This window comes from Peromyscus maniculatus, chromosome 3 (assembly GCF_049852395.1).
Source record: "Peromyscus maniculatus bairdii isolate BWxNUB_F1_BW_parent chromosome 3, HU_Pman_BW_mat_3.1, whole genome shotgun sequence".
In the NCBI taxonomy this organism is placed as follows: domain Eukaryota; kingdom Metazoa; phylum Chordata; class Mammalia; order Rodentia; family Cricetidae; genus Peromyscus; species Peromyscus maniculatus.
The window spans coordinates 136,955,403-136,976,268 of NC_134854.1; the positions used below are offsets into that span (position 1 = coordinate 136,955,403).

At 47.0% G+C, this 20,866-nt stretch overlaps 1 protein-coding gene across 4 annotated transcripts in view; it reads left to right on the forward strand.

Moving 5' to 3' along the window:
- Nucleotides 1-20,866, forward strand: part of Atg7 (autophagy related 7) — a 229,946-nt gene that overhangs the window by 124,389 nt on the left and 84,691 nt on the right. For all 4 annotated transcript variants that reach the window (XM_042273856.2, XM_042273855.2, XM_076567632.1 and 1 more), the window contains one exon: nucleotides 15,821-15,943. In XM_042273856.2, coding sequence (XP_042129790.2) covers nucleotides 15,821-15,943 — 123 coding nt within the window. The remainder of the gene's footprint in view (nucleotides 1-15,820; nucleotides 15,944-20,866) is intronic.

Here is a 20,866-nt window from a genome sequence, read left to right on the forward strand (position 1 = left end):
GTTCCCAGGGGCCCCTGTGTAAAGCACTTGATCCTCAAAGTGACCGTATTAAGAGATAAGCCTGGTGATGAGGTCACTGGGGGTCCCTCTGACAGGACTAGGTTGTGCTTGTGAGATTCTGGTCAGTTCCTAAGAAATGGTTGTTGAAGCTAGAAAGATGTCTCCGTGCTTAAGAGCACTTACTGCTCTTACAGGGGCCCTCTTTAATGGTGCATGTCAACTCGTGTAGGTGAACTCAAACATAAAAGAAACAAATGTGGGTGTGTGTCTGTGTGTATGTTTTAAAAAAAATGTTATTATGAAATAGCAACCCCTTCTCTTGAATAGCTGTCTGGCTTCCTGTGTCTCATAGTAATGGATTTACTGACATTTTCATGCACATAGATGATGTATGTTGATCATACATACTCACCCCCACTATTACCCTCCCTTAGAGAACTGAGCTCTTTGAGTAATAGTACAGCCACTCAAACCATCAGATTCTCTGCTCTGTGACTTATTCTTTTAGTGTTTGCTATTGCTATTTTCAGTGACTTTTTTTTAACTATTTGTCTTGGATTTTGTTAGGTTGCAATCTTATACTGTGTGGCACTGAAATTTCTGCTCAGTTAGTTTTGTGGTCAGGAATAAATGGAGATTTCCTCAAATGACCCTTGCAGGCTCTGCCAAGGGGCTCTTTGCATGCTGGGACATGCCTCCATGAGCAGGCAGGCAATTAATAATCCTGCCCTGCCTTTTATCCCCTGTTGGCATGATGCTCAGGTCAGCCACCCTGAACGCCCAGGCCTTCTCAGACCTCTGCTGAGCTCACAGGTAGTTTGGAGCATGCACCTAGCACCATGTCCATGCCTGCTCTTCTGCATTGCCAAGAATACACTGAGCTCATCAGAGTTGTCTGGGACAGTTCCCACATCTTCCTGAACGTTTTGATGGGATCCCTTTTGCTCAGACTGTTAACCTGCCTGCCACCTTAAGAGCCGCTGATTTTAAACAAACTAGTGTGTAGGCGCTGGCCCCAGAAAAGAGACTTTCACAGTAGGTCAGTTCTGAGTCAGGTCAAATAAGGACCACTTCAGAGCAGGGTCTTCCAGGAGGTCCTGAAGGTGGCAGTTGTCTGAGGATGGACTCGGAAGTTAGCTCTTACCCCAAGCTGCCCCTCTTAGAAGTGTTCTCCATGTATATAGTTGTCATTGGTTTTCAAGGCTCCTGTGGGCTTTGAGGTGGGTAAGGATTGGCAACAGAAGTGAAAATACAAAAAAAAAAAAAAAAAAAAAAAAAAAAAAACCCTCATTGTTTCTTGCCAGGTCTCTGCTTTTCTTGAATAGACAGTCCCTAAATCTGTCACTGTACCCTTTCTCCTAATGAGTAATGATATTCTCGGGGCTTTCATGCCACTGTTTTGGGGGACACTTTTATATGTCACCATCATGTTTTTCCTGTTTCTGTAAACTTCAATTGGGAACAGTCATGTGTTTTAGGAGCAGATGCATAGCGTTCCTGCTGGGATCCATTGCAGCTCAATGTCTGCCTGAAATCTCTCTCAGTGACCAGAAAACAGGCTTGGGGTAGCTGTAGGATGGGAAATGTCCCCTGTGTTGTCGTCCTGTGTCCTCCCAGGTGCATCCCAACTCCCCGCCCTGAACATCTTTCCTTCTCAGTTGACCTCGGGAGACGTTTTACTTTTTGGTGTGGTCCCCACAGAATGGCTGCCTGATTCTTTTTAGTACAGTTGTTGAAACACTAATGTCGGGACATCTCTTCCATGGTCAGTCTGCTCAGTTTTAAAGGCAGCTGATGTTTGGATGTGAAACCTTGTGAGCCCTCTAGTTGACCCCTCTAGTTGACCCCTCTAGTTGACTCCTCTAGTTGACCCCTCTAGTTGACCCCTCTAGTTGAGCCCTCTAGTTGACCCTGTTGCCCAGTTTCCATGAGGACTGGAGAGAAAGGAGAAGCTCTACAGTGACTTTAGGGTCACCTGGGCTGCGTTCTTGACATGCTGGCAGTGGCCCGGGGAGTGCTCTGATTTGGAACATTCTCTGTGTACCTTGAACTCAGATCTGCTCTACTTTCTAGGCCTGGCTTTATGAGTAAGTATTGCCTGTGTTCAAGAGAACACACCGCCATGTTGCCTCCCATCCATTCAAATGCCTTTTCACCGGTTCTCTGTTTCATATGGAGACAGAAACAAAGTCGCCAGCTATCAGGTTGCTACTTGGAAATGTCCAATATCACGAGGCAGGGCACTTTCTGCAGATTCATCCACAGGTCAGTGCCCCGTGAGGGTGTGGTCCGAACACCAAGGGAGGGGGAGACACAGGAGTAGAAAAAGCCAGCACAGGCTTCGTGAGGGAGTTGATACTTGAGCTGAGCTGCAAGTGGAAGAAAGTGAACTGATCTGATGGGAAGCAGATCCTCTGGGGCAGGAACAAGTGGGAAGACAAAGACCTGGAACTTTCCCAAGGTGATCAGCCTGTGCAGGTGCTGGGAGAGTGGTGGTGGGTGGAGCCTTGTGCCAGCTGCTGAAATCAGGTGCTTGTTAGAGGTTTGGAGGTTCTGGAGACAGAACCGACAGCCTTGCTCATGCTGGCCAAGTTCCCACATACACACACACTGAAATCAGGGTTTGTTTATTCCTGTCCTGATAAATAAAGTAATTTTGATGTTATAGGAGAAACCTCCGAACAGCAGGAGACAGAAAGTAACTGAGAGATGTCCTTGTCCTACTACCAATGCGCCCAGCACATTACCCAGAACGGAGAGCTCCCCTGTGCAGTGACTGTGTGCAAAAGTCCTGAGAAACTTCCGGCTCGCCTCGCTGTAGAGTAAGGCCTCTGCAGACAGAACCAGCCGGGTGCCTGTTCTTAAAGGAGGAGAGACAAGTTCTCGTAGAGTGGGCAGGCCCTGGTGTGTCCAGCCATAGCCTCAGTCACCGTGTCTGGGACATTGGGCAGGTTATTCTTCAGTTGTCTGTGAGACTTCTTTTTGAAAGCAGTTTTAGATTCATAGCAAAATTAAGAGGGGAATCCAGAGATATCCCACTTATGCCCGACACAAATAGTTTCCCATTATTGCAGCCCCCTCTGCACAGTATGATCTTTACAGTTGATGGGCCCACATTGATACTTCTCATTTAAAGTCCATAGTTTACATCAAGATCCACTCTTCGTGTTATATACTTTATGTGTTTGGGAAAACATATACTATATGAAGGTACAATGCCAAGCAGTACCTCTGCTGCCCTGACCTTTCAAATACCTTCTTTTAACTTCTGCACACAGTATAGTGTATTTGTGTATAGTAAGTATACAGTTGCAGTATATAGTTGAACACATCCACTTCACAGCCCCCTGCCCAGTGAGCTTCCTTTAGGCTCCATAGTTCTGCCTTTTCTAGAACACCACATCGTGGATACAGCACATACCCCTTGTTGTGCTTCCGAATGCATGTTTACACCTGCTCTGTGTCTCCTGAGAGTTCGGTGCCTCCTTTTCTTTAGTGCTGAAGATGATCTCATCTGGATGCACGGTTGTTTGTTTGCTCCACTGGTTTTGTGCCATTCATCCAGTGAAGAACAGTTTGATGGTCAGGATAGTTTCTGTTCACTTCCGTGTGCAAGCTTTAGTATGGGTGTGTCTGCCGGGTCAGGTGGAAGAGTAGCCTTAGTTTGGTTTTGGTTTTGTTTGGGGGGTTTGTTTGTTTGTTTGTTTGTTTGTTTGTTTTGAATAGCCTTAGTTTTATAAGGAATCACCAGTCTCTTCCAGAAGGCTGTGCTGCTCGGTCTCTGCCAGCAGTGAGTGACATTTCTGCCGCTCCAAATCCTCACCAGCGTTTGTCGTGTTCTGGATTTCGGCCATCCTGATAGGTGTGTGGCAGTGGCCCACTACTGTTTAGTTTGCATTCCTCTGGTGACAGACGGCGTAAAGAATCTGTCACATGCGTACTTACCTCCGTGTATCTTCAGTTAGGTGTGTGTTGAGGTCTGTGGCCCGTTTTCAGACTGTATGACTTGTAACCTTGCACGTGGCTTTGAAGCATTCTTATTTTTGTTGGAGAGCAGTCCCTTCTCAGATGTCTTTGGCATTCTCTCCCAGTCAATGGCATGTCTTCTCATTCTCTTGATGACATCTGCTCCCTCTTGAAACTGACAGTTTTAACTTTAACAGAACTGAGCTCTCTCGTTCCTCCTCTCACAGACCGTACCTTTGGTGCCAATGCTGGATTTTCCCACATTAGCTCTCTGAGCTTTATAGGTTTGCGCGCTACGCCCAGGCCTGGGACCCAGTTTGACTTGATGGTGTGCAGCGTGGAGGGGCTGGGTCCCCGTGTCCAGCTGCCCCGGTGTCACTTGTTGAAAGGACTGCTCCACGGTATTCCTTTACTCCTTTGTCCGGTGAATACTTTTGGGGGGCTGTTTCTGAGCCCTCTCTTCTGTCTCACTGGCTCATCTGTCTACTCTTTGACCAATCTGCTGACTTTATGACTGGCTGTATCTCGGGTTCTGCCGGTCCCCGATGTGATTCTTTTCCTTTCATGCAATGTTGGCTTTTCTGACTCCTTCTGCCTCCCTACAAAGACCTGAGACTCTTACCATCGACACCTGCAAGAATAAACTGCTGGGGTTTGATGGGGGGTCTGTCAGTTCTGTAGACTGGGTTGGAAGAAGCAGCAACCTGACACAGGCATCTGCCCGCCTGCAGACCTATAGCACCCCTCCTTTTATTTAGCCCCTCTGTTTCTCTCATAAGAGCTACCGGAGACACTGGGTGTGGTTGTGCATACCTGCAATACCAGGACTGAGAAGACTGAGGCAGGAGCATCATGACTTCCAGGCTAGCCTGGACATGTGGCAAAATAGTATCTGTTTAAAAGGAAGGAACAGAGCGAGGCAGGGAAGGAATGGGGAGGAATACTGGTAGATTATTTGTAGAAATTCTGTATTAAATTGAAGAAACTGTTTCTCGTTTGGTTTTTGTCATGAATGGGTTATTGATTTTGCCAACTATTTGATACACTTCCTGATATAATCGTGTGTTTTCCCTTTGTAGCCTGTTGCTGTGACAGTGTGCTTTAAATAATGGTGTTAAGGGGTTGAGAATTTAGCTCAGTGGTAGAGCACTTGCCTAGCAAGTACAAGGCCCTGGGTTCAGTCCTCAGCTCCGGAAAATTAAAAAATAAAAATAAAAATAAATTAATTAATTAAAAAAATAATGGTGTTAAACCAACCTTAAAAGTCATTGGTTTTGTTTCTTTATTTATTGAGACAGAGTTTAGCCCTTGCTAGTCTGGAACACTCTATGAAACCAGGCTGGCTTCAAGCCTGAAATAATCCTCCTCTGCCTTCCAAGTTCTGGAGTTCCAGGCACATGCCACCACACCTGGCTAGTGTGGTTTATTTTTAAATGTATGACAGTCTGGGCCTGCTGTCTTGCAGAGGAGGAAGATCTTAATTATTAACTCTTTTTTTTTTTAAATAGAAAGTAGTGGGACCAGGATTTAATTTCTTTTAAGTCAGTGGTTCTTAACCTTCCCAATGCTGTGACCCTTTAATACAGTTCCTCATGTTGTGGTGATCCCAGCCATAACATTATTTCATTGCTGCTTCAGAACTGTAATTTTGTTACTGTCAGAATCGTAATGTGAGTGTCTGATGTACAGGGCCCCTGACATTCAGCCACAGTTGGGAATGGCTGCTTTAAGCTGTGGCTGTGGAGCTCTCCTTTCTAAGGTTAGTGTAGTCTTAGGGGACTCGCCATCGTTCTGTCCTCTTTCCTGAACATCCTTCCATTCTGTGTCTCTTTCTAAGCACTGTCTTCTCCGAATTGTGGGAAATTCATATGTGCTGGCTGTTTTTGCACTTAGTTCAAGATCAGTTTCTCTTGGCGTCTTGTCTTTGACCAGTGTGTTGTGTAGATGTGTGCCTTTGTCTTGGTTATCCCCTTACTCTGATATTGTGGTGGGACTGGAGAAATAATTCAGTCAATACAGTGACTGCTGACAAGAATGAAGCCTGATCTTGAGTCCCCGGCACTCAAATAAAAAGCTGGACAGAGCCTGAATCCCTGTGTCATTTGGGAACAGAGATGAGAGGACCCTAAAGCTCACTAGCTCCATTGGTGAGTTTCAGTTTCAGTGAGAAGCACAGTCCAAGAAGATAAAAGTGAGGACTAATTACGGAAAGACAGCTGGTGTCATCTGGGAGCCTCCACGTGCGCCCGACTGCTCCGTTTCTGACCTGTACCTGTACATCCCTCCTGGACTCAGTTGATCCTCATGCTTCTGCCGGGATTACAGGAGTGCACCACCACACCCTGCCTCCGTGTGTACCTGTGCACACACACACTCACACACACACACCCATACACACACACACCCATACACACACACACACACACACACACACACACACACACACACACACACCCATACACACACACACACACACACACACACACACACACACACACACACACACACACGGTGAGGGGTGGGGGAGAGTATGGTGCTAGCAACATACCTCAGTGGTGATAGAAAACTTGCTTCACATGCTTGAGGTCCTGAATTCCATCACTTAATTAATTGCAAAAATCAAACCAAAACACAATCACCATGCCTTCTTGGAGAATTACTCCTGCCACATTATAGAGCCTCTCACTTTATTCCACGTCTTTGCTTGTTTTAAAGTCTTCTCGGGAACTGATATACTCTTTTCTTTGAATTCTGTTGACATAATCTATTTTTCTACATTTACTTTTAAGCTGTGGGTCTTTAGATGCCTGGCTGAGGGTGCAGCCCAGTGGTTGGATGCTCTTCTGCTCTGCACAGGGCCCTGGCTTCCATCCTCAGCACAGGGAGAAGTGCCCACATCTCTTACATCGTAGTATCTGCAGATAACCTGTGCATCTATGCTCTACTCTGCTCAGTCATCTATAGATTGTCTATAGAGCCCAGTACACTGCACTGCCAATGCTGTCTAAAAGGCTGTGTGGACTCTTTAGGGGACAGCACACACACACACACACACACACACACACACACACACACACACACACACACGTGCTTAGTGCAGATGCAGCTGGCATTTCTTTCTTCAAACACCTGCCGTCTGTGGTTGCTGAATCTGCAGAGAACCTACGATGCTCAGGGCTGACTAGGACTGGCACCAGCCTGTCGCTTGTCATCTCCTCTGTTCTTCTCCCTTGTCCCTTTCCCTGGATTTGCCTCTAATTCTCTGTGCACCTTTGTGGTTTTGATTGTACATTTTCTACAACACCATTTCCCCGCTTTCATAGCATATTATGTTATAATCATACATTTTCTAGTATCTGCCTGTCTTAGTTACTCTTATTGCTGTGAGGAGACACCATGACCAAGACAACTCATAACAAAAAGCATTTAATTGGGGGCTTGCTTACAATTTCAAAAGGTTGGTCCATGATAATCATGGCAGGGAGCATGGAGGCAGGCAGGCAGGCAGGCAGGCATGGTGCAGGAGAGAGAGTGAGAGCTCACATCTGATCAGCAAGTTGCAGGTAGAGAGTGCAAGACTGTACCTGGCGTGGGCTTTTGAAACCTCGGAGCACATCCCCAGTGAAACACTTCCTCCAGCAAGACCACACACACCTACCCCAGCAAGGCCATCCCTCCTAATCCTGCCCAAACAGTTCCACTAACTGCGGACCAGGCATTCAAACACTTGAGCCTATGGGAATCATTCTCATTTAAACCAGTGCCCTACACTAGAGCTTAATATACCTTACCGCTAATGCAGGGCTGCTGTTAGCAACATTGTACCAGTCAGGTGGGGTGGACCCCTTACATTAACACACTGTCCTAATTCCTCCTTCCTGCCTCATGTCACTGCTGCCATTCACTTCAGTGACACACAAACAAATGTAAGCATCCATGATTACACACATTGTTACCTTGAGCAGATCGTTAAGTTAATTAAGAATCAGGAAAATAGGGCAGGTGGTGGCTCAGTGGATAAAAGCATTAGCTAGGCAAGCCTGGCCACCTAGATTCAATCTCTGTAACTCACAGAGCCACATGTGGGGCTGGAGAGATGGCTCAACAGTTAAGAGCATGTGCTGTTCTCCAGAGGACCTGAGTTCCGTCCCCAGCGCCCATGCAGAGGCTCACAAGCACCTCTAAGTCTAGCTCTGGGGGGGTCTGACGCCCCCTTCTGACCTCCATGACACCTGAACTCACATGCACATAGCCACACAAACACATACGCATAATTTAAATAAAAGACTTTTTCTTAGGATCAAACCCCCACCGCCCACCCTCCTCCATTCATATTGTTTTTCATCTGTGTTCTCATCCGTTGACTCCAGTTGCTTCAACTTCTGGTCTGCTAATCCCGTCATGCTTACCATGTCTGCTTCAGGTGTTAGCTCCGTCTGTTCAAACTGTCTTTACCTTTAGTCCTCCTTATGTTTTCATAGAAATGATACCCCGTGGAGAAAACTGCTATAAATGCCCTTACTGAGGCAGGGGCAGGCAGGATGTGGGGAAAGGGGGCACCCTCGAGTCCCTGAGCCTTAGGACTGTGAACCTGATGACTGTCTTAATCCCTCCCCACACGGACCTGGGCCAGGCAGGTGTGGATTTCCCTTTGCTGGATCAGCTAGCTTCTGACAAATGCCCACCGGCTTAGGCTCTGCCCTCCTCCTTTCCTGTGTTAGGAGAGTAGCCGGTGAATCTCACCTCGAAGCCCCCGCTGCTGCTGGAAGCAAAGGGGTTTTTTTCTCTGATATTCACTCTGAGAACCTAGTTGAGCTCTGGGCTGTAAAACTCACAAAAGCCTGGGGGCTTCATCCTCCTGGAAGTTTTCCATCTGAGGCTCCCAGAGGCTCCCTCTGTTTGTTACTATGCAGGGTTCCTGCTCGGTGCCAGTTCCTTCAGGCTGTCTGCTTTCTTACAAGTCCTGTCTCGCCTGCTTGTGACTTCAGTGTGGGAAACAGTTTTTTGACCTGTGACCTCAACTAAGTGTTATAGAAATAGGTGCTCATGTAAAGTTTTGAATTATCATGTGCAAGGAAGTATAATGCCTAAACAAAAGCCACCTTTAACAGGAGGTTTATAGAAACTGCACATTCACATCCCTGTTAAAATATACAAGCTGGTTTTTAAACTGGGATATGTGCTTTGTGCTGCCCTTGTTTAAGAATAATAGACAAGGGGCCAGAGAGATGGCTCGGTGGTTAAGAGTGTGTACTGCTCGTACTGAGGACCCTGGATTGGTTCCCAGAACCCACACCAGGATGCTCACAACCACCTGTAGCTCTGGTTTCAGAGGATCCAATGCCCTCTGGCTTCCGTGGGCCTCTGCCTCATCTGGTGCACATAAACTCATACAGGCATACACATGGAAGGAACGAAAGGGAAGGAAGAAAGAAAAATAGATAAACTGGTGAATCCATTTTGCTTCTCATGAGATGAAAACTATTACATTGGGCCAGCACAATGGCTCATTTGGGAAATGGTGATCGCTGCCGAGCCTGATGACCTGAGTTCGGGCCCTGGGCCCCACATAGTGGAAAGAGAAAACTGACTTCCAGAGATTGTTCTCTGTGTCCTGGCATACACACAACACACGGCCCATATATTAACTAAACGAATAAATAAATGTAATAAAAATACTTCTAAAGAAAAAAAAAACTATTACATTCTATTATCAGGAGATCAGAGTCCTGTGAAAGCCTCCTCCAGAGCTGCCCAGAATTGGAAGGCTTTGGTGGGCGTTGGTGCTGAGCTGTAGACTGTGCATATGATGGAGCAGAGAGCAAGCATTAGCACAGTCCCAGCTGGAGATGTGGTTCTCCTGGCGCTGTCTCTTTCTACCATCTTGGTCCAGGGCTGTTGTTTTCCTGTATATCATAAATAGCAAAAACCCAGCTGTGCAGAGATGGTTAAGCCAAAGCTCAGACAGGAAAGGATGTTAGACATGCATGCATCATTAGACAGGAGTGATTGCTGGGCCGGCCAGTTGGTTCAGGAGTAAAGGCGCTTGCTGCTGAACCTGGCTACCTGAGTTCAAGCCCCAGGACTCACATGATAGGAGAGAGCACTGAATCCTCTACGTTGCCCCCTCACCTCACTTGAGCACCTTTACTGCAGCTGGGGGAGAGGGGAGCACAAGGGGGTGGGACATGCCACTGCTTTATTTAGGAAAGTCGTCCAAACCTGAACTTGTAACTTCCCGGGACGTAAGGGGTTTGCTGCTCAGGAACCCTTGTTGGCTTAAGGGCCATGCTGTGTCGAGTGCAGAGTGGTAGGTTACTGCTAGATGCATTTTAACTGCAGCTTTCTCTCCCTCCCTCCCTGCCTCCTCGTTTGTTTTTACAGTTTTAGACGCATTCCGTCCTCTAAGAAGATTAAGCCCTTGCCAGGAGGAGAAAGGCCTGATACCTTTCAGAAGCTGCTTGTGTTCAGCAGGTTAACTCGGCACTGGAGGTCCGTGTGTGATTCCACACACTCCAAGAGGATTAAGTTTTTCCACATAGTTTCCAGCCTTAGCATTAAACTTCTGTCGCCCTAGGTCCATGCTGCCTGCCCTTCATTCTGTCCTTGCTGTCCTCCTCTGCTCTCGGGTTTGTAGGCTACGCAGTGATCTGTAGAAACAAGGGCTTGAAGTCCTAGAGTTCAACTAAGGTCCAACAAAAACATCCACTCTCGTTAATTCATTAAAAAGATCCTACTTAACACTTGGAAGCCTGTCTATCTCACTATTGAGGGTTGAGGGAATCCCATATTTCTTAAATGCTTTCTATTATTTATTTATTTATTTTTTGGTTTTTTGAGACAGGGTTTCTCTTTGTAGCCCAGGCTGTACTGGAACTTACACTGTAGACCATGCTGGTTTCAAATTCAGATATCTACCTGCCTCTGCCTCCAGAGTGCTGGGATTAAAGGTGTGCGCCACCACCACCCAGCTATTAGATGCTTTCTAAAATCCATGAGTTGGACTGTGGCTGAGCCAGGCTGCTCAGCTCTCTAGGTCTCCCAGTGTGACCTGTCAGCCTGTGGATCATTTTCTCCTTGCTTGGGCTCTTCTCAGCTCCTTATTTTATTTTATTTATTTATTCATTCATTTTTGAGACAGGCTCACTGTGTAGCCCTGGTTGGCCTGGATCTCACTCTGTAGACCAGGCTGGCCTTGAACTCACAGAGATCCACTTGCCTCTGCCTCCCGAGTGCTGAGATTAAAGGTGTGCGCCACCATGCCCACCTTTCTCAGCCCCTTCTTGCTGTTGTCAACTCCTAAGACCTCTCATTCCTTCATTGAGTTTGGGGAGCCACAGATGGAGCCTCACTCACCTTTCTCCGGAGACATCCTTCTCTCCTGAGCAGGTGCTCAGCTCAGTCTCCCGGCACTGCTGAGACAAACTCCGTCTCCTACCCCAACCCCTCTACCCCTCACCCCCTCTCACCCCCTCTCACCGCCTCCAGCCCCAGCCCCTGGCTTTCCTGTCTTCTCTGCCCCTTCTTAACCTCCACACTGCCTGGGGCAGGGGAGCTGACCCTGCACACTGAGTGTGTTTGTCTTTTGTTGTTGTTGTTGTTGTTTCCCTCAATGTAGCTCTGGCTGTGGAGAAACTTGATCTATAGACCAGGCTGGTCTCGAACTCAGAGATCCACCTGCCTCTGCCTCCCAAGTGTTGAGATTAAAGGTGTGTGCCACCACCACCTAGTCCACCTTTTTTTTTTTTAGCATAATTTCTTTATTGAATCTTTGGGAATTTTATATCCTGCACCCCAATTCCACTCACCTCCCAGACTCTCCATATCTTCCTTTCCCACTGCAGTGCCCCCCCCATAAAATTTTTTTTGAAAATCAAACCAAAACAAAAAGAAAAAGAGCAAAAAACAAAACAACAAAGAAAATCTCTACGCTCCTCCATCTTTCCCGCCTCTCTCCATCTGTCCTGGTGGCCATGGGAGCCTCAGTGTGTCCCACAGTCTACCCTTTTGTCCAGTCCCCTGTACCTGCTGATGTTCATTGCCCTGAGTCACTGGTCTGGTTCAAGGCCTCTGGTTTCTGGTACACCATCATCACTGCATCCTCATCAGAACTCTTCCACTACAGGCAGCAGGGAGCTGACCCCGAGGGCATAGGCGTAGGGAAGCTGGCTCCACCCCTCGCCTGAACAGGACAGCCTGGACTGACCAGCTCAACTACCCAGGCCCACAGCCTGGGGTTGGCCCACCCTGACATCTACCCCAGCTAGGACCTGCTGGAGCCTGTGAAGGGACTGTCTCTGTGGACCGATAACTGTGGGGTCTCCATGACTCGGTACCTGTGTTTCTTAAGCAGGTTGTACTCACGGCCCTAGGGCAGCCTAATGCAGTACCTGTAGTATGCCCGAATTTGATCTGTGGCCAGCCACAGGACACAGTGGACACTTCCACCTGCATCGTCATCCCAGCACTCAGCTGATGTAGAGATTTTCCTATGCAGGACACCAAAACTCTAGAAGGAGTGGATGGGCCTGAGTTCACTCCCCTTTCTATTTTCCCTCCATCTTTTATTTATTTTTTTTTTTTTATTTTTTTTTTTTTTTTTTGGTTTTTCGAGACAGGGTTTCTCTGTGTAGCTTTGCGCCTTTCCTGGGACTCACTTGGTAGCCCAGGCTGGCCTCGAACTCACAGAGATCCGCCTGCCTCTGCCTCCCGAGTGCTGGGATTAAAGGCGTGCGCCACCACCGCCCGGCTCCCTCCATCTTTTAAACACAGTACACATGCACAGTCTGGATATTGTTTTTTAATATATTGCCATGTCTTGGAAATCAACTTTTTTACCAGCCATTCAGAGCCGTGTGGGTTGTTTTTTTTTTTTTAATGAGTTACAGACATACCATTGCTTGTAATTGTGGCATAATATGGCTACATGGTCCCCTGTCAGATATCCATTTTCAAGGTTTTCTGCTCAGTGGTTCAATGAGTGGTTTTCTGCTCAGTGGTTCGTGCTATGAACAACCGCATAGAAACTTTCACAAGTGAAATTGCTAATTGTGGTGTTTATGCTTTTCCCAAAGAGAATTTTTTAAAATTCTATTAAGTTACTGCCTCTCAGGTGTCTGTTCATGTGTCTACTGATTCCTGGATGCACCCAATGTCTGCTGTCTTTTTTATTCTCTTCTTGTGTCTCTTCTGGGTTCTAGGAGAACTTTCGAGGCCCTGCAGCTCACTGCCTGCCCTTCAGCTGACAGCCCTTGTGATCACTGATCAATGGGTGTGACAGTCACATGTTTTGCTCTGAGAGTTCTTGTTCTCTTGTCCAGGCAACTGGCCTTTTGTCTTCCTGCCTTCTTTGTGAAGAGTAACGCGCTTATGGGAGTCCTATCCGCATCCTAACTGCTCAGATGGATTCTCACAACATGTACTTTATGTATCTAGCACCCGATATTATTAACACCCTGAGCACCCCTCTTCTAGGCACACTCTCTCCATAGGTCCACTTCTATCCTGAATTCTAACACCCTGGATTAATTTTATCTGTTTTTTTAACTTTGTATAATGGTAATTGTGCAGTGCATACAGATTCTTCTCTGTAATGTGTTTGATGAATGTAATTATAATTTATGTTCTTGCTACATAGTATTCCATTCCTGAATATACCTATTTCATTTATTCATCTACTATCAATAGTTACTTAAGTGACTTCTAGTTTGGTTATCATGAGTAATGAACACTTTCGTTTGTGTCTTCTGATGCGCCTAGGTGCACATCTTTGTTTGTGTGGGTACCTAAGGATTACTGGGTCACAGGGCATATAAGTACTAAACTTTTTTTTAACTATCTTTTTATTTATTCCCTGTGTCTTTCACATCATGCATCTCAATCCCATTCACTTCCTCATCCCTTCGTATCAACCCTTTGCCCTTGCAAACTTCCCCCAAAATAAAATAAAATTTAAGAGAAAAGAAAAAGAAAAACCTTGTTGTGGAAGCTGTAGTGTGACACAGTTACACAGTTTACCCTTTTATCCATATATCTTCACTTGCAAGTGTTCATTTTAAAGAGTCATTGGTCTGGTTCAAGGCCTCTGGTTCCTGCTACCCCCTCAATGCTGGGCCCTCACTGGGACTCCTCCTGGATATCCTGTTGTTGCCCTGTGTTGTGGAGATCCTGCAGCTTTGGATTTGCAGGACCTTCCCCTTCACATGCTCCAGCACATCATAGATGGGATGGATGTTGGGGTGGGCCAACTCATAGCCCTGCTTCTGGACCTGGGTAGTTGCTGGGTTGGTCAGCCCACCAGCTCTCCCCATCCCACCACCAGGGTGAGCTCTCCAGGGTTGCCTCAGCTAATTCATGCAGCTAGGAGCAAGGGGTGGACCCGCTCTCCTGCTCTCATGCCCTCAGGCTGGCTCTCCCACACCTACACCACCAGGGCCGGAGGTGCAGGGGCCTCTGGTACTAAACTTCTAAAGGGATTGTCTCATCTTACACTTCCTGGGAGTCCTGAGTGTCCCGCGTGTCCTTGCTAACGCTTGCTATGTCCTGACTTTTGTAATCCCTTTGGGGGGTACAGGCATACTCATTGTAGTTTAGTTTCTCTTTCTCTAAAAACATGTGGTGTTGAGTATATTCTTGTGTTGATTGCCCTCCTCTGTGATGTTCCTGTTGACATTCATTTTTCCATCTCTAACAGTTGGGTTTTTAAATGATTTTTGGCTAGCCGGGATGTCAGACTTCTAACAAACCGTTCTGTCCTGCCCACTCCCATGATCACTTTCCATTTTCCCTTGGATCTTCACTCCTGCCACTTACTTCGTAACAAGGGAATCTCAGGCCCAGTAGCTTGAGTCCTGCAGAACATTCAGAAACTTGCACGAAACTTACTTTATTGGGAGAAGTTGGAGCTACACAGATGTTGTGACTCTCACAAGCAGAAGCAGAGTAAATACTCAGTCTTCCTCTACTTTTTGAAGAGACAGTGTATGTGTGTGTGTGTGTGTGTGTCTGTCTGTCTGTCTGTCTGTCTGTCTGTCTGTCTGTCTGTGAGTACAGGTGCCTGAGAAGGCCAGAGGTGTCAGATTCCCTGACGCTAGAGTACAGACAATTCTGAGTCACCGGACGGTGGGTGCTGGGAACTGAACCCAGGTCCTCTGCAAGAGCAGCTAATCTCTTAACCCTTGGGCCATCTCTCCAGCCATTCTTTTTTGCCTGTCAGGTAGCATTTTTACCTTATATTTTATTTCCCTTTCAAAAAGTTTTATGGCCAGGCAGTGGTGGCACAAGTCTTTAATCCCAGTACTTGGGAGGCGGGGCCAGGCAGACCTCTGTTAGTTCGAGGCCAGCCTGGGCTACAGAGTGAGTTCCAGGAAGGGTGCCAAAGCTACACAGAGAAACCCTGTCTTTTTTTTTTTTTTTTGGTTTTTTCGAGACAGGGTTTCTCTGTGTAGCTTTGCGCCTTTCCTGGAACTCACTTGGTAGCCCAGGCTGGCCTCGAACTCACAGAGATCCGCCTGGCTCTGCCTCCCGAGAGAAACCCTGTCTTGAAAAACCAAAAAAAAAAAAAAAAAAAAAAAAAAAAGTTTTAGCACATTTATTTACTTATACTTGTGTGCGCTGTACCCATGCATGTGCTATGGGGTGCATATTGAGATCGGGATACAACTTGTGGGAGTCGGTTCCTTCCTTCCACCCTGTGGGCCCTGGGGATCGAACTCCGGTCATGAAGCTTGGTGATAGCCACCTCTGCCTGCTGAGCCACCTCCCTGTTTTAAACATGTGATTGTTAGAAACAAGAACCTTTTAATGCATATCTAACAGCTCTAGCTCCCTTTCTAAAAGGACCAATGTTTTGCAGGTTCTCGATCAATACGAGCGGGAAGGATTTGCCTTCCTAGCGAAGGTGTTTAACTCCTCACATTCCTTCTTAGAAGACCTGACTGGACTTACACTGCTCCATCAAGAGACCCAAGCTGCAGAGGTAAGAACACAGCATTTCTGTCCCGAGGACCGAGGTTTACAACCTGCCAGACTCTTGCCTTTGTGAAAGGGGATAGAGTGGTTAATTTTAGCTTTTTTTTTTTTTTTCCTGAGAGCAGGTAGCACCTTGGTTATCAGTGGCACACCCTGTCGTGCCAAGGTGTCTGCCCTGTAGCTGCCGAAAGCACTAAATCATGGCAGAGTGAGCTGAGGGCCCTGATTTCTGAGCATCCCTTGTGTTTCTGGAAGGTGTGCTTGAGTACAGCTGTTGGAGAACGGTCTTTAAGGTGTCTGTGAAAACACAAGTCAGTGAGGACCTTGGGCTTTGGCTGTGTCACCAGAGAAAGCGTGGCCCGCTTGTTGACAGCCTGGTCAGTCTTAGGTACCAACGTTGGCCTGTTGTGAAATGGCCTGCCTGGCCTGGGAGTTATGCAGGTCCCCACCCTGAATGAGGGACCGACACAGGGGGCAGTGAAGACCACAGTTCCTCAAAATGGGTGACTGAGAATGAGGACAGCATCTCAGCCATGGCTTTCCCCTGAAGAGGTCATAAGGTGACCCAATCCCTCACGGCACTTCCCTGGCCGTGCAGGGAACCCTTGCCATCCCAGATTCTGCAGACCTGGCTCAGTGCTGCAGTCATGAGTCCTGGTCATTGATAAACACCCCAAGGACTGCTTCTCCACACCACCGAGGAGACCCCAAGTAGTCGGGGAGTGACCGGCCTGGACCAGTCCTGGCCAGCCAGTGGAATAAGGGCTGCCGTTTGGAGAGGTGGGATGAGCTCTGAGTAGAAGAAACCATTGGGAAAACCAGAGTATAGCTGCTTGGACTCATGAGCAGGTTGGGGTGAGATTGACAGGGGCACCCAGGAAACAAGGCAGTCTGCCTCTAGCACTTGGCTTACAGCTGAAAGCAAATTTTCTTCAACTTGTTTGGATGCTGGGGTGTTAAGCAGATGTGGTCTTTCACTGATGTCTGGCACTTAGAAGCTGGAGAGTCCCTCATCTTCAGAGCCAGGCAGCGAATAGCATCTCTGGAGAGCCCTGAGAGATGAAACTGTCCCCTGGACTGAGACTGGGGTCCCAGGCAGGTTTCAGGATGTTTTGCTGGTGGTGGCTTCTGGGACCTGAGGAGGAGCCTGCCGATCTCAGCAGCTCTGACATCACAGATGGCAAGAGGCTTTGCCAGCGACAGAGTTAACTTCTTTAGCCACTCAGAAGAGCTGAAGCAGAGATTTCCGTCTGGCTTACTCTAGAGACAGAGCAGATGTCAGAGTAGTGGCCTTAGCCCTTGATCACATCCGGTTAGTCTGCATTTTAGTGGCTCAGCTGGTCATAGCCTTCTCAAAGGCCCAGAGAAGAAGAAGTCCCTGTCAGCCTTGGTGACAATAGTCTGGACAGGAAGGACAGAGCTTCTCTGTGAGCCTGAGTGGGTTTTTTTAAAGTTCCCTTCACTAGGTTAGCTCTGGATCCCCTATAATTTTGGAGGTGAGCGATAATAAGCCTGTTAGCCTATGAGCCAGATGTGGCTTGCAGCTGTGGTGTTTTGGAGCTTGCCCTGTGTTAAATTTTGAAGAAAGCCAGAATTTGAAAATCACATCTTTTATATAAAAGTCTCAATTTCCTCATTTCCAACTTCTTTGAAAAATCAGACACGTTCTGTATAGAATGATATATATGGGCTGGAGAGATGGCTCAGAGGTTAAGAGCATTGTTTGCTCTTCCAAAGGTCCTGAGTTCAATTCCCAGCACCCACATGGTGGCTCACAACCATCTGTAGTGAGATCTGATGCCCTCTCCTGGCCTGCAGGGATACATGCAGACAGAATACTGTATACATAATAAATAAATCAATCTTTTAAAAAAAAAGAAAGAAAGAAAGAAATGATGCATAGAATGCAGACTTTAAAGGCATAAAATATGTAATGGGCTGAGAGTGCAACTCGGTGGTGCAGTGCTTCCGAGCATGCGCAAGGCCCTGGGTTCAACGCCAACACCACATTAGGAACGTCTGTAGACACATAGTTGTCATGCCTGTCACATGGCTCCATTTCCTCTCCTGGAGACAGATGCTGTTTCTTCACCCTTCAGCCATGTTCTGGGTTAATTTCATGCTCTGCAGTTGACAGCCTTTCTGGGAGTTTGGATCTGTAACCCTTGACTTACCAAAGCTCTAAATAGAAGCTTTAAGAGAAGGGTGAAAATACAGCACTCCCCAGGGGACCTCAGAGCAGCAAAGTCCCTGTCCCTGTGCCGTGCTTTGCTCTGAAAAGAGCATGTACGTGCAAGAGAATAAAGAGAGATGTCAGAGAGTGGCTGGGGTGCAGCTTACTGGTAAAGCACTTTCCCAGCTTGTGGAAGTCCAAGCCTCACTGCCCCAGGGTAAGGAGAAGATCAGGAGTTCAAAGTCATCCTCAGCTCTGTAGTGAGTTCAAGGCCAATCTGGGCTACATGAAACCATATCTCCAATGCAAAACAAAACTGTTTATATAAATATAGTATTTTGATTTTTATACTTATTTCTAGTAAATTTATAGATGCTCAGTATGAAAATATGAACTTCTATATTTTTAATGCAACCTAATGAAGAAGTTAATTCCCTTTTGGATGAACTGTTTTCATGAGCTTGGTGTTGTTGCAAAACACTTATTAAAGTAATATGCATTATTTCATCATATATGTTGTTTACAAAAACATTTAAATTTTTTATGGTACTAGAGCTCAAGACCATGCATTGTGAATATGTGTGTGTGTGTGTGTGTGTGTGTGTGTGTGTGTGTAACTTTTTAAAAATTACTGAACTTTTTTCTGAAGCTCTGACACCAGGCCCCATGGTGGGTACTGGGCCAGGGTTAATGAGACAGTGGCGCTCACAGGCTCATGTTCGTTGTGAGAAGCAGAGGTGTTGGCAGCGAGCTGAGGTGCTATCAGAAATGTTCAGCCTTTCTGAAGGCCCTAAGCCGAGCCTCCCGAGTCAGGATGCAGGGAAGCCTTTTGGGAAGACAACCACCATTCCCTTTAGTTTTAAAGGATGTGCAACCGTCTTTGTAAACAAAAGCTGCATGTGGTCTTTGAAAGGCTGGGGAGGAGAGGAGCCGCCCCCAGCCTTCCTGACGTACAGAGCATGTGACAGCCATAAAGATGTGACAGCCATAAAGCTCGTCCCGTCTTCCAAGTGTATGATTCTGGAGTTTTTAGTTTGCCCTGAGTGGGGTCATCATTGCCCCCACATTTTCATCACCCCAAGAAATAAACATGCCCATTATGGGGTCACTCTCCTTCCCCTGCCCCTCCAGCACTAGTCTCTGGAAAGTTCTGCATGTGTTTTAGCACCTGTGTCTCCATTCAGTACTCCTCCTTAGAGAAAGAAGGGTGCCCAGCTGAACCTGCCGGGGACCACATGTCCCCTTGTTCCCACAGAAAGGCCACAGTGACAAAGATACAGCCAAGCAGGGCCATCTTTGTTCAGTGAGATTGACCATGGCAACCCTCCCTCCGCTGTCACTCATCCTGATGGACGGCAGTGAGTTCACTCAAGGTCACCGTGCCTGTCCTGCTCTGGAGACCAGCAGGCAATGGAGAGGAGGAGTTAAGAGGCGTGGCTGCAGACAGAGCCTGGGCCGGCCCTAGAAAGATGCCTTGTTTGTGGTGGTAATGTTTTCGTGGTAGCAATATGAGGGACAGTGAGTGGATGTCATTAGGGATGAAGCTTGAAGGTAAAGCAAACCATCATGGCAGAGAACAAGGAGTTACCCTGTTTGTCACAGTGAGGAGAGACTGCTGAGCTGAGCTACAGTTGTTGTTGTTTGTTTTTATATACAGGGTTTCGCCTTGGATGGCTTGGAATTCACTATGTAGACCAGGCTGACCTCAACCTCAGAGATCAGCTTACCTCTGCCACTCAAGTGGCAATCCAGATGTTCGGGATGTGGATTATGTATGGAGGGTTAATTTTATTTCACACTAAAAAGTTTAAAAGCATTTCCATGGGAAGGCCATTTGCCTTGGCTTGTATTTTATCTTGTAAAGATGGTACCTTGGACAGACACCCACATCCTTTGACTCCCATCCAGCTGTCAAATAGTATTTTCATTTTGCCCATGGAACGTGAGAAGTCCCCACAGAGGAAAGGCCTCATTCAGCTTTCTATACTCTCAAAACATGGCCTTGTGTGAAGGGTGCTTTCACACTTTGCCTGTGAGAGCTCTGGCTCTCGGAGACTGGCCTTGACTCCCTGGTCCTTCCTCATCTTCCCTCTTTGCAACCCGAGGAAATGGAAGTTGCAAGCTGATGAACCACAGGGTGTTCTAGCCACAGATCTGCTGAGGAGTTCCCTGAGTGTTGCTTTAATTAATTGATTTCTTAAGGAAAGTCTCAGTCTGACTCAAACATGTAAATGTGTTAGCCTCATTTTAAGAAACTGGCTCAACTTAGCCTCCAGGGTTATTTCTCATCCTGGGACAAAATATCAGTTTCCATGTTTTTATTTTATTCCAACTGTGGGTTCAGCATCGTGCTCTGAGTAACGCCAAGATACATTTTTCCACTCCATCTAACTACAGAGAAAAGGATGACTCCTAAGAGGGCTGACGAAACAAGCCGTGTTGGTCCATCCTCAAGAGATTGAAATTCCCAGATCCCATAGCCAGGAGTCAGCCATCTTCCTGCCTCCAGGATTAGCTTGAGACCGTGTGCCCCTCACTCAGGCCTCTTGTAAACACTGGCTATTGCATGCTGGCTGATGTCAGCGTCATTGATTCTTAGCACTGTGCTCATGGCATTCATTCATGTCTTCAAGTTTTGCTGAAGCCGCATGCTTTCTGAAGATTTGGGGAGTTAATCAGTGGCAATGGGGGGGACAAGCTGAGCACTAACTGTTAACAAAGGCCATACAGCCCCTTGCAGGCTGGCAGCCACAGGAG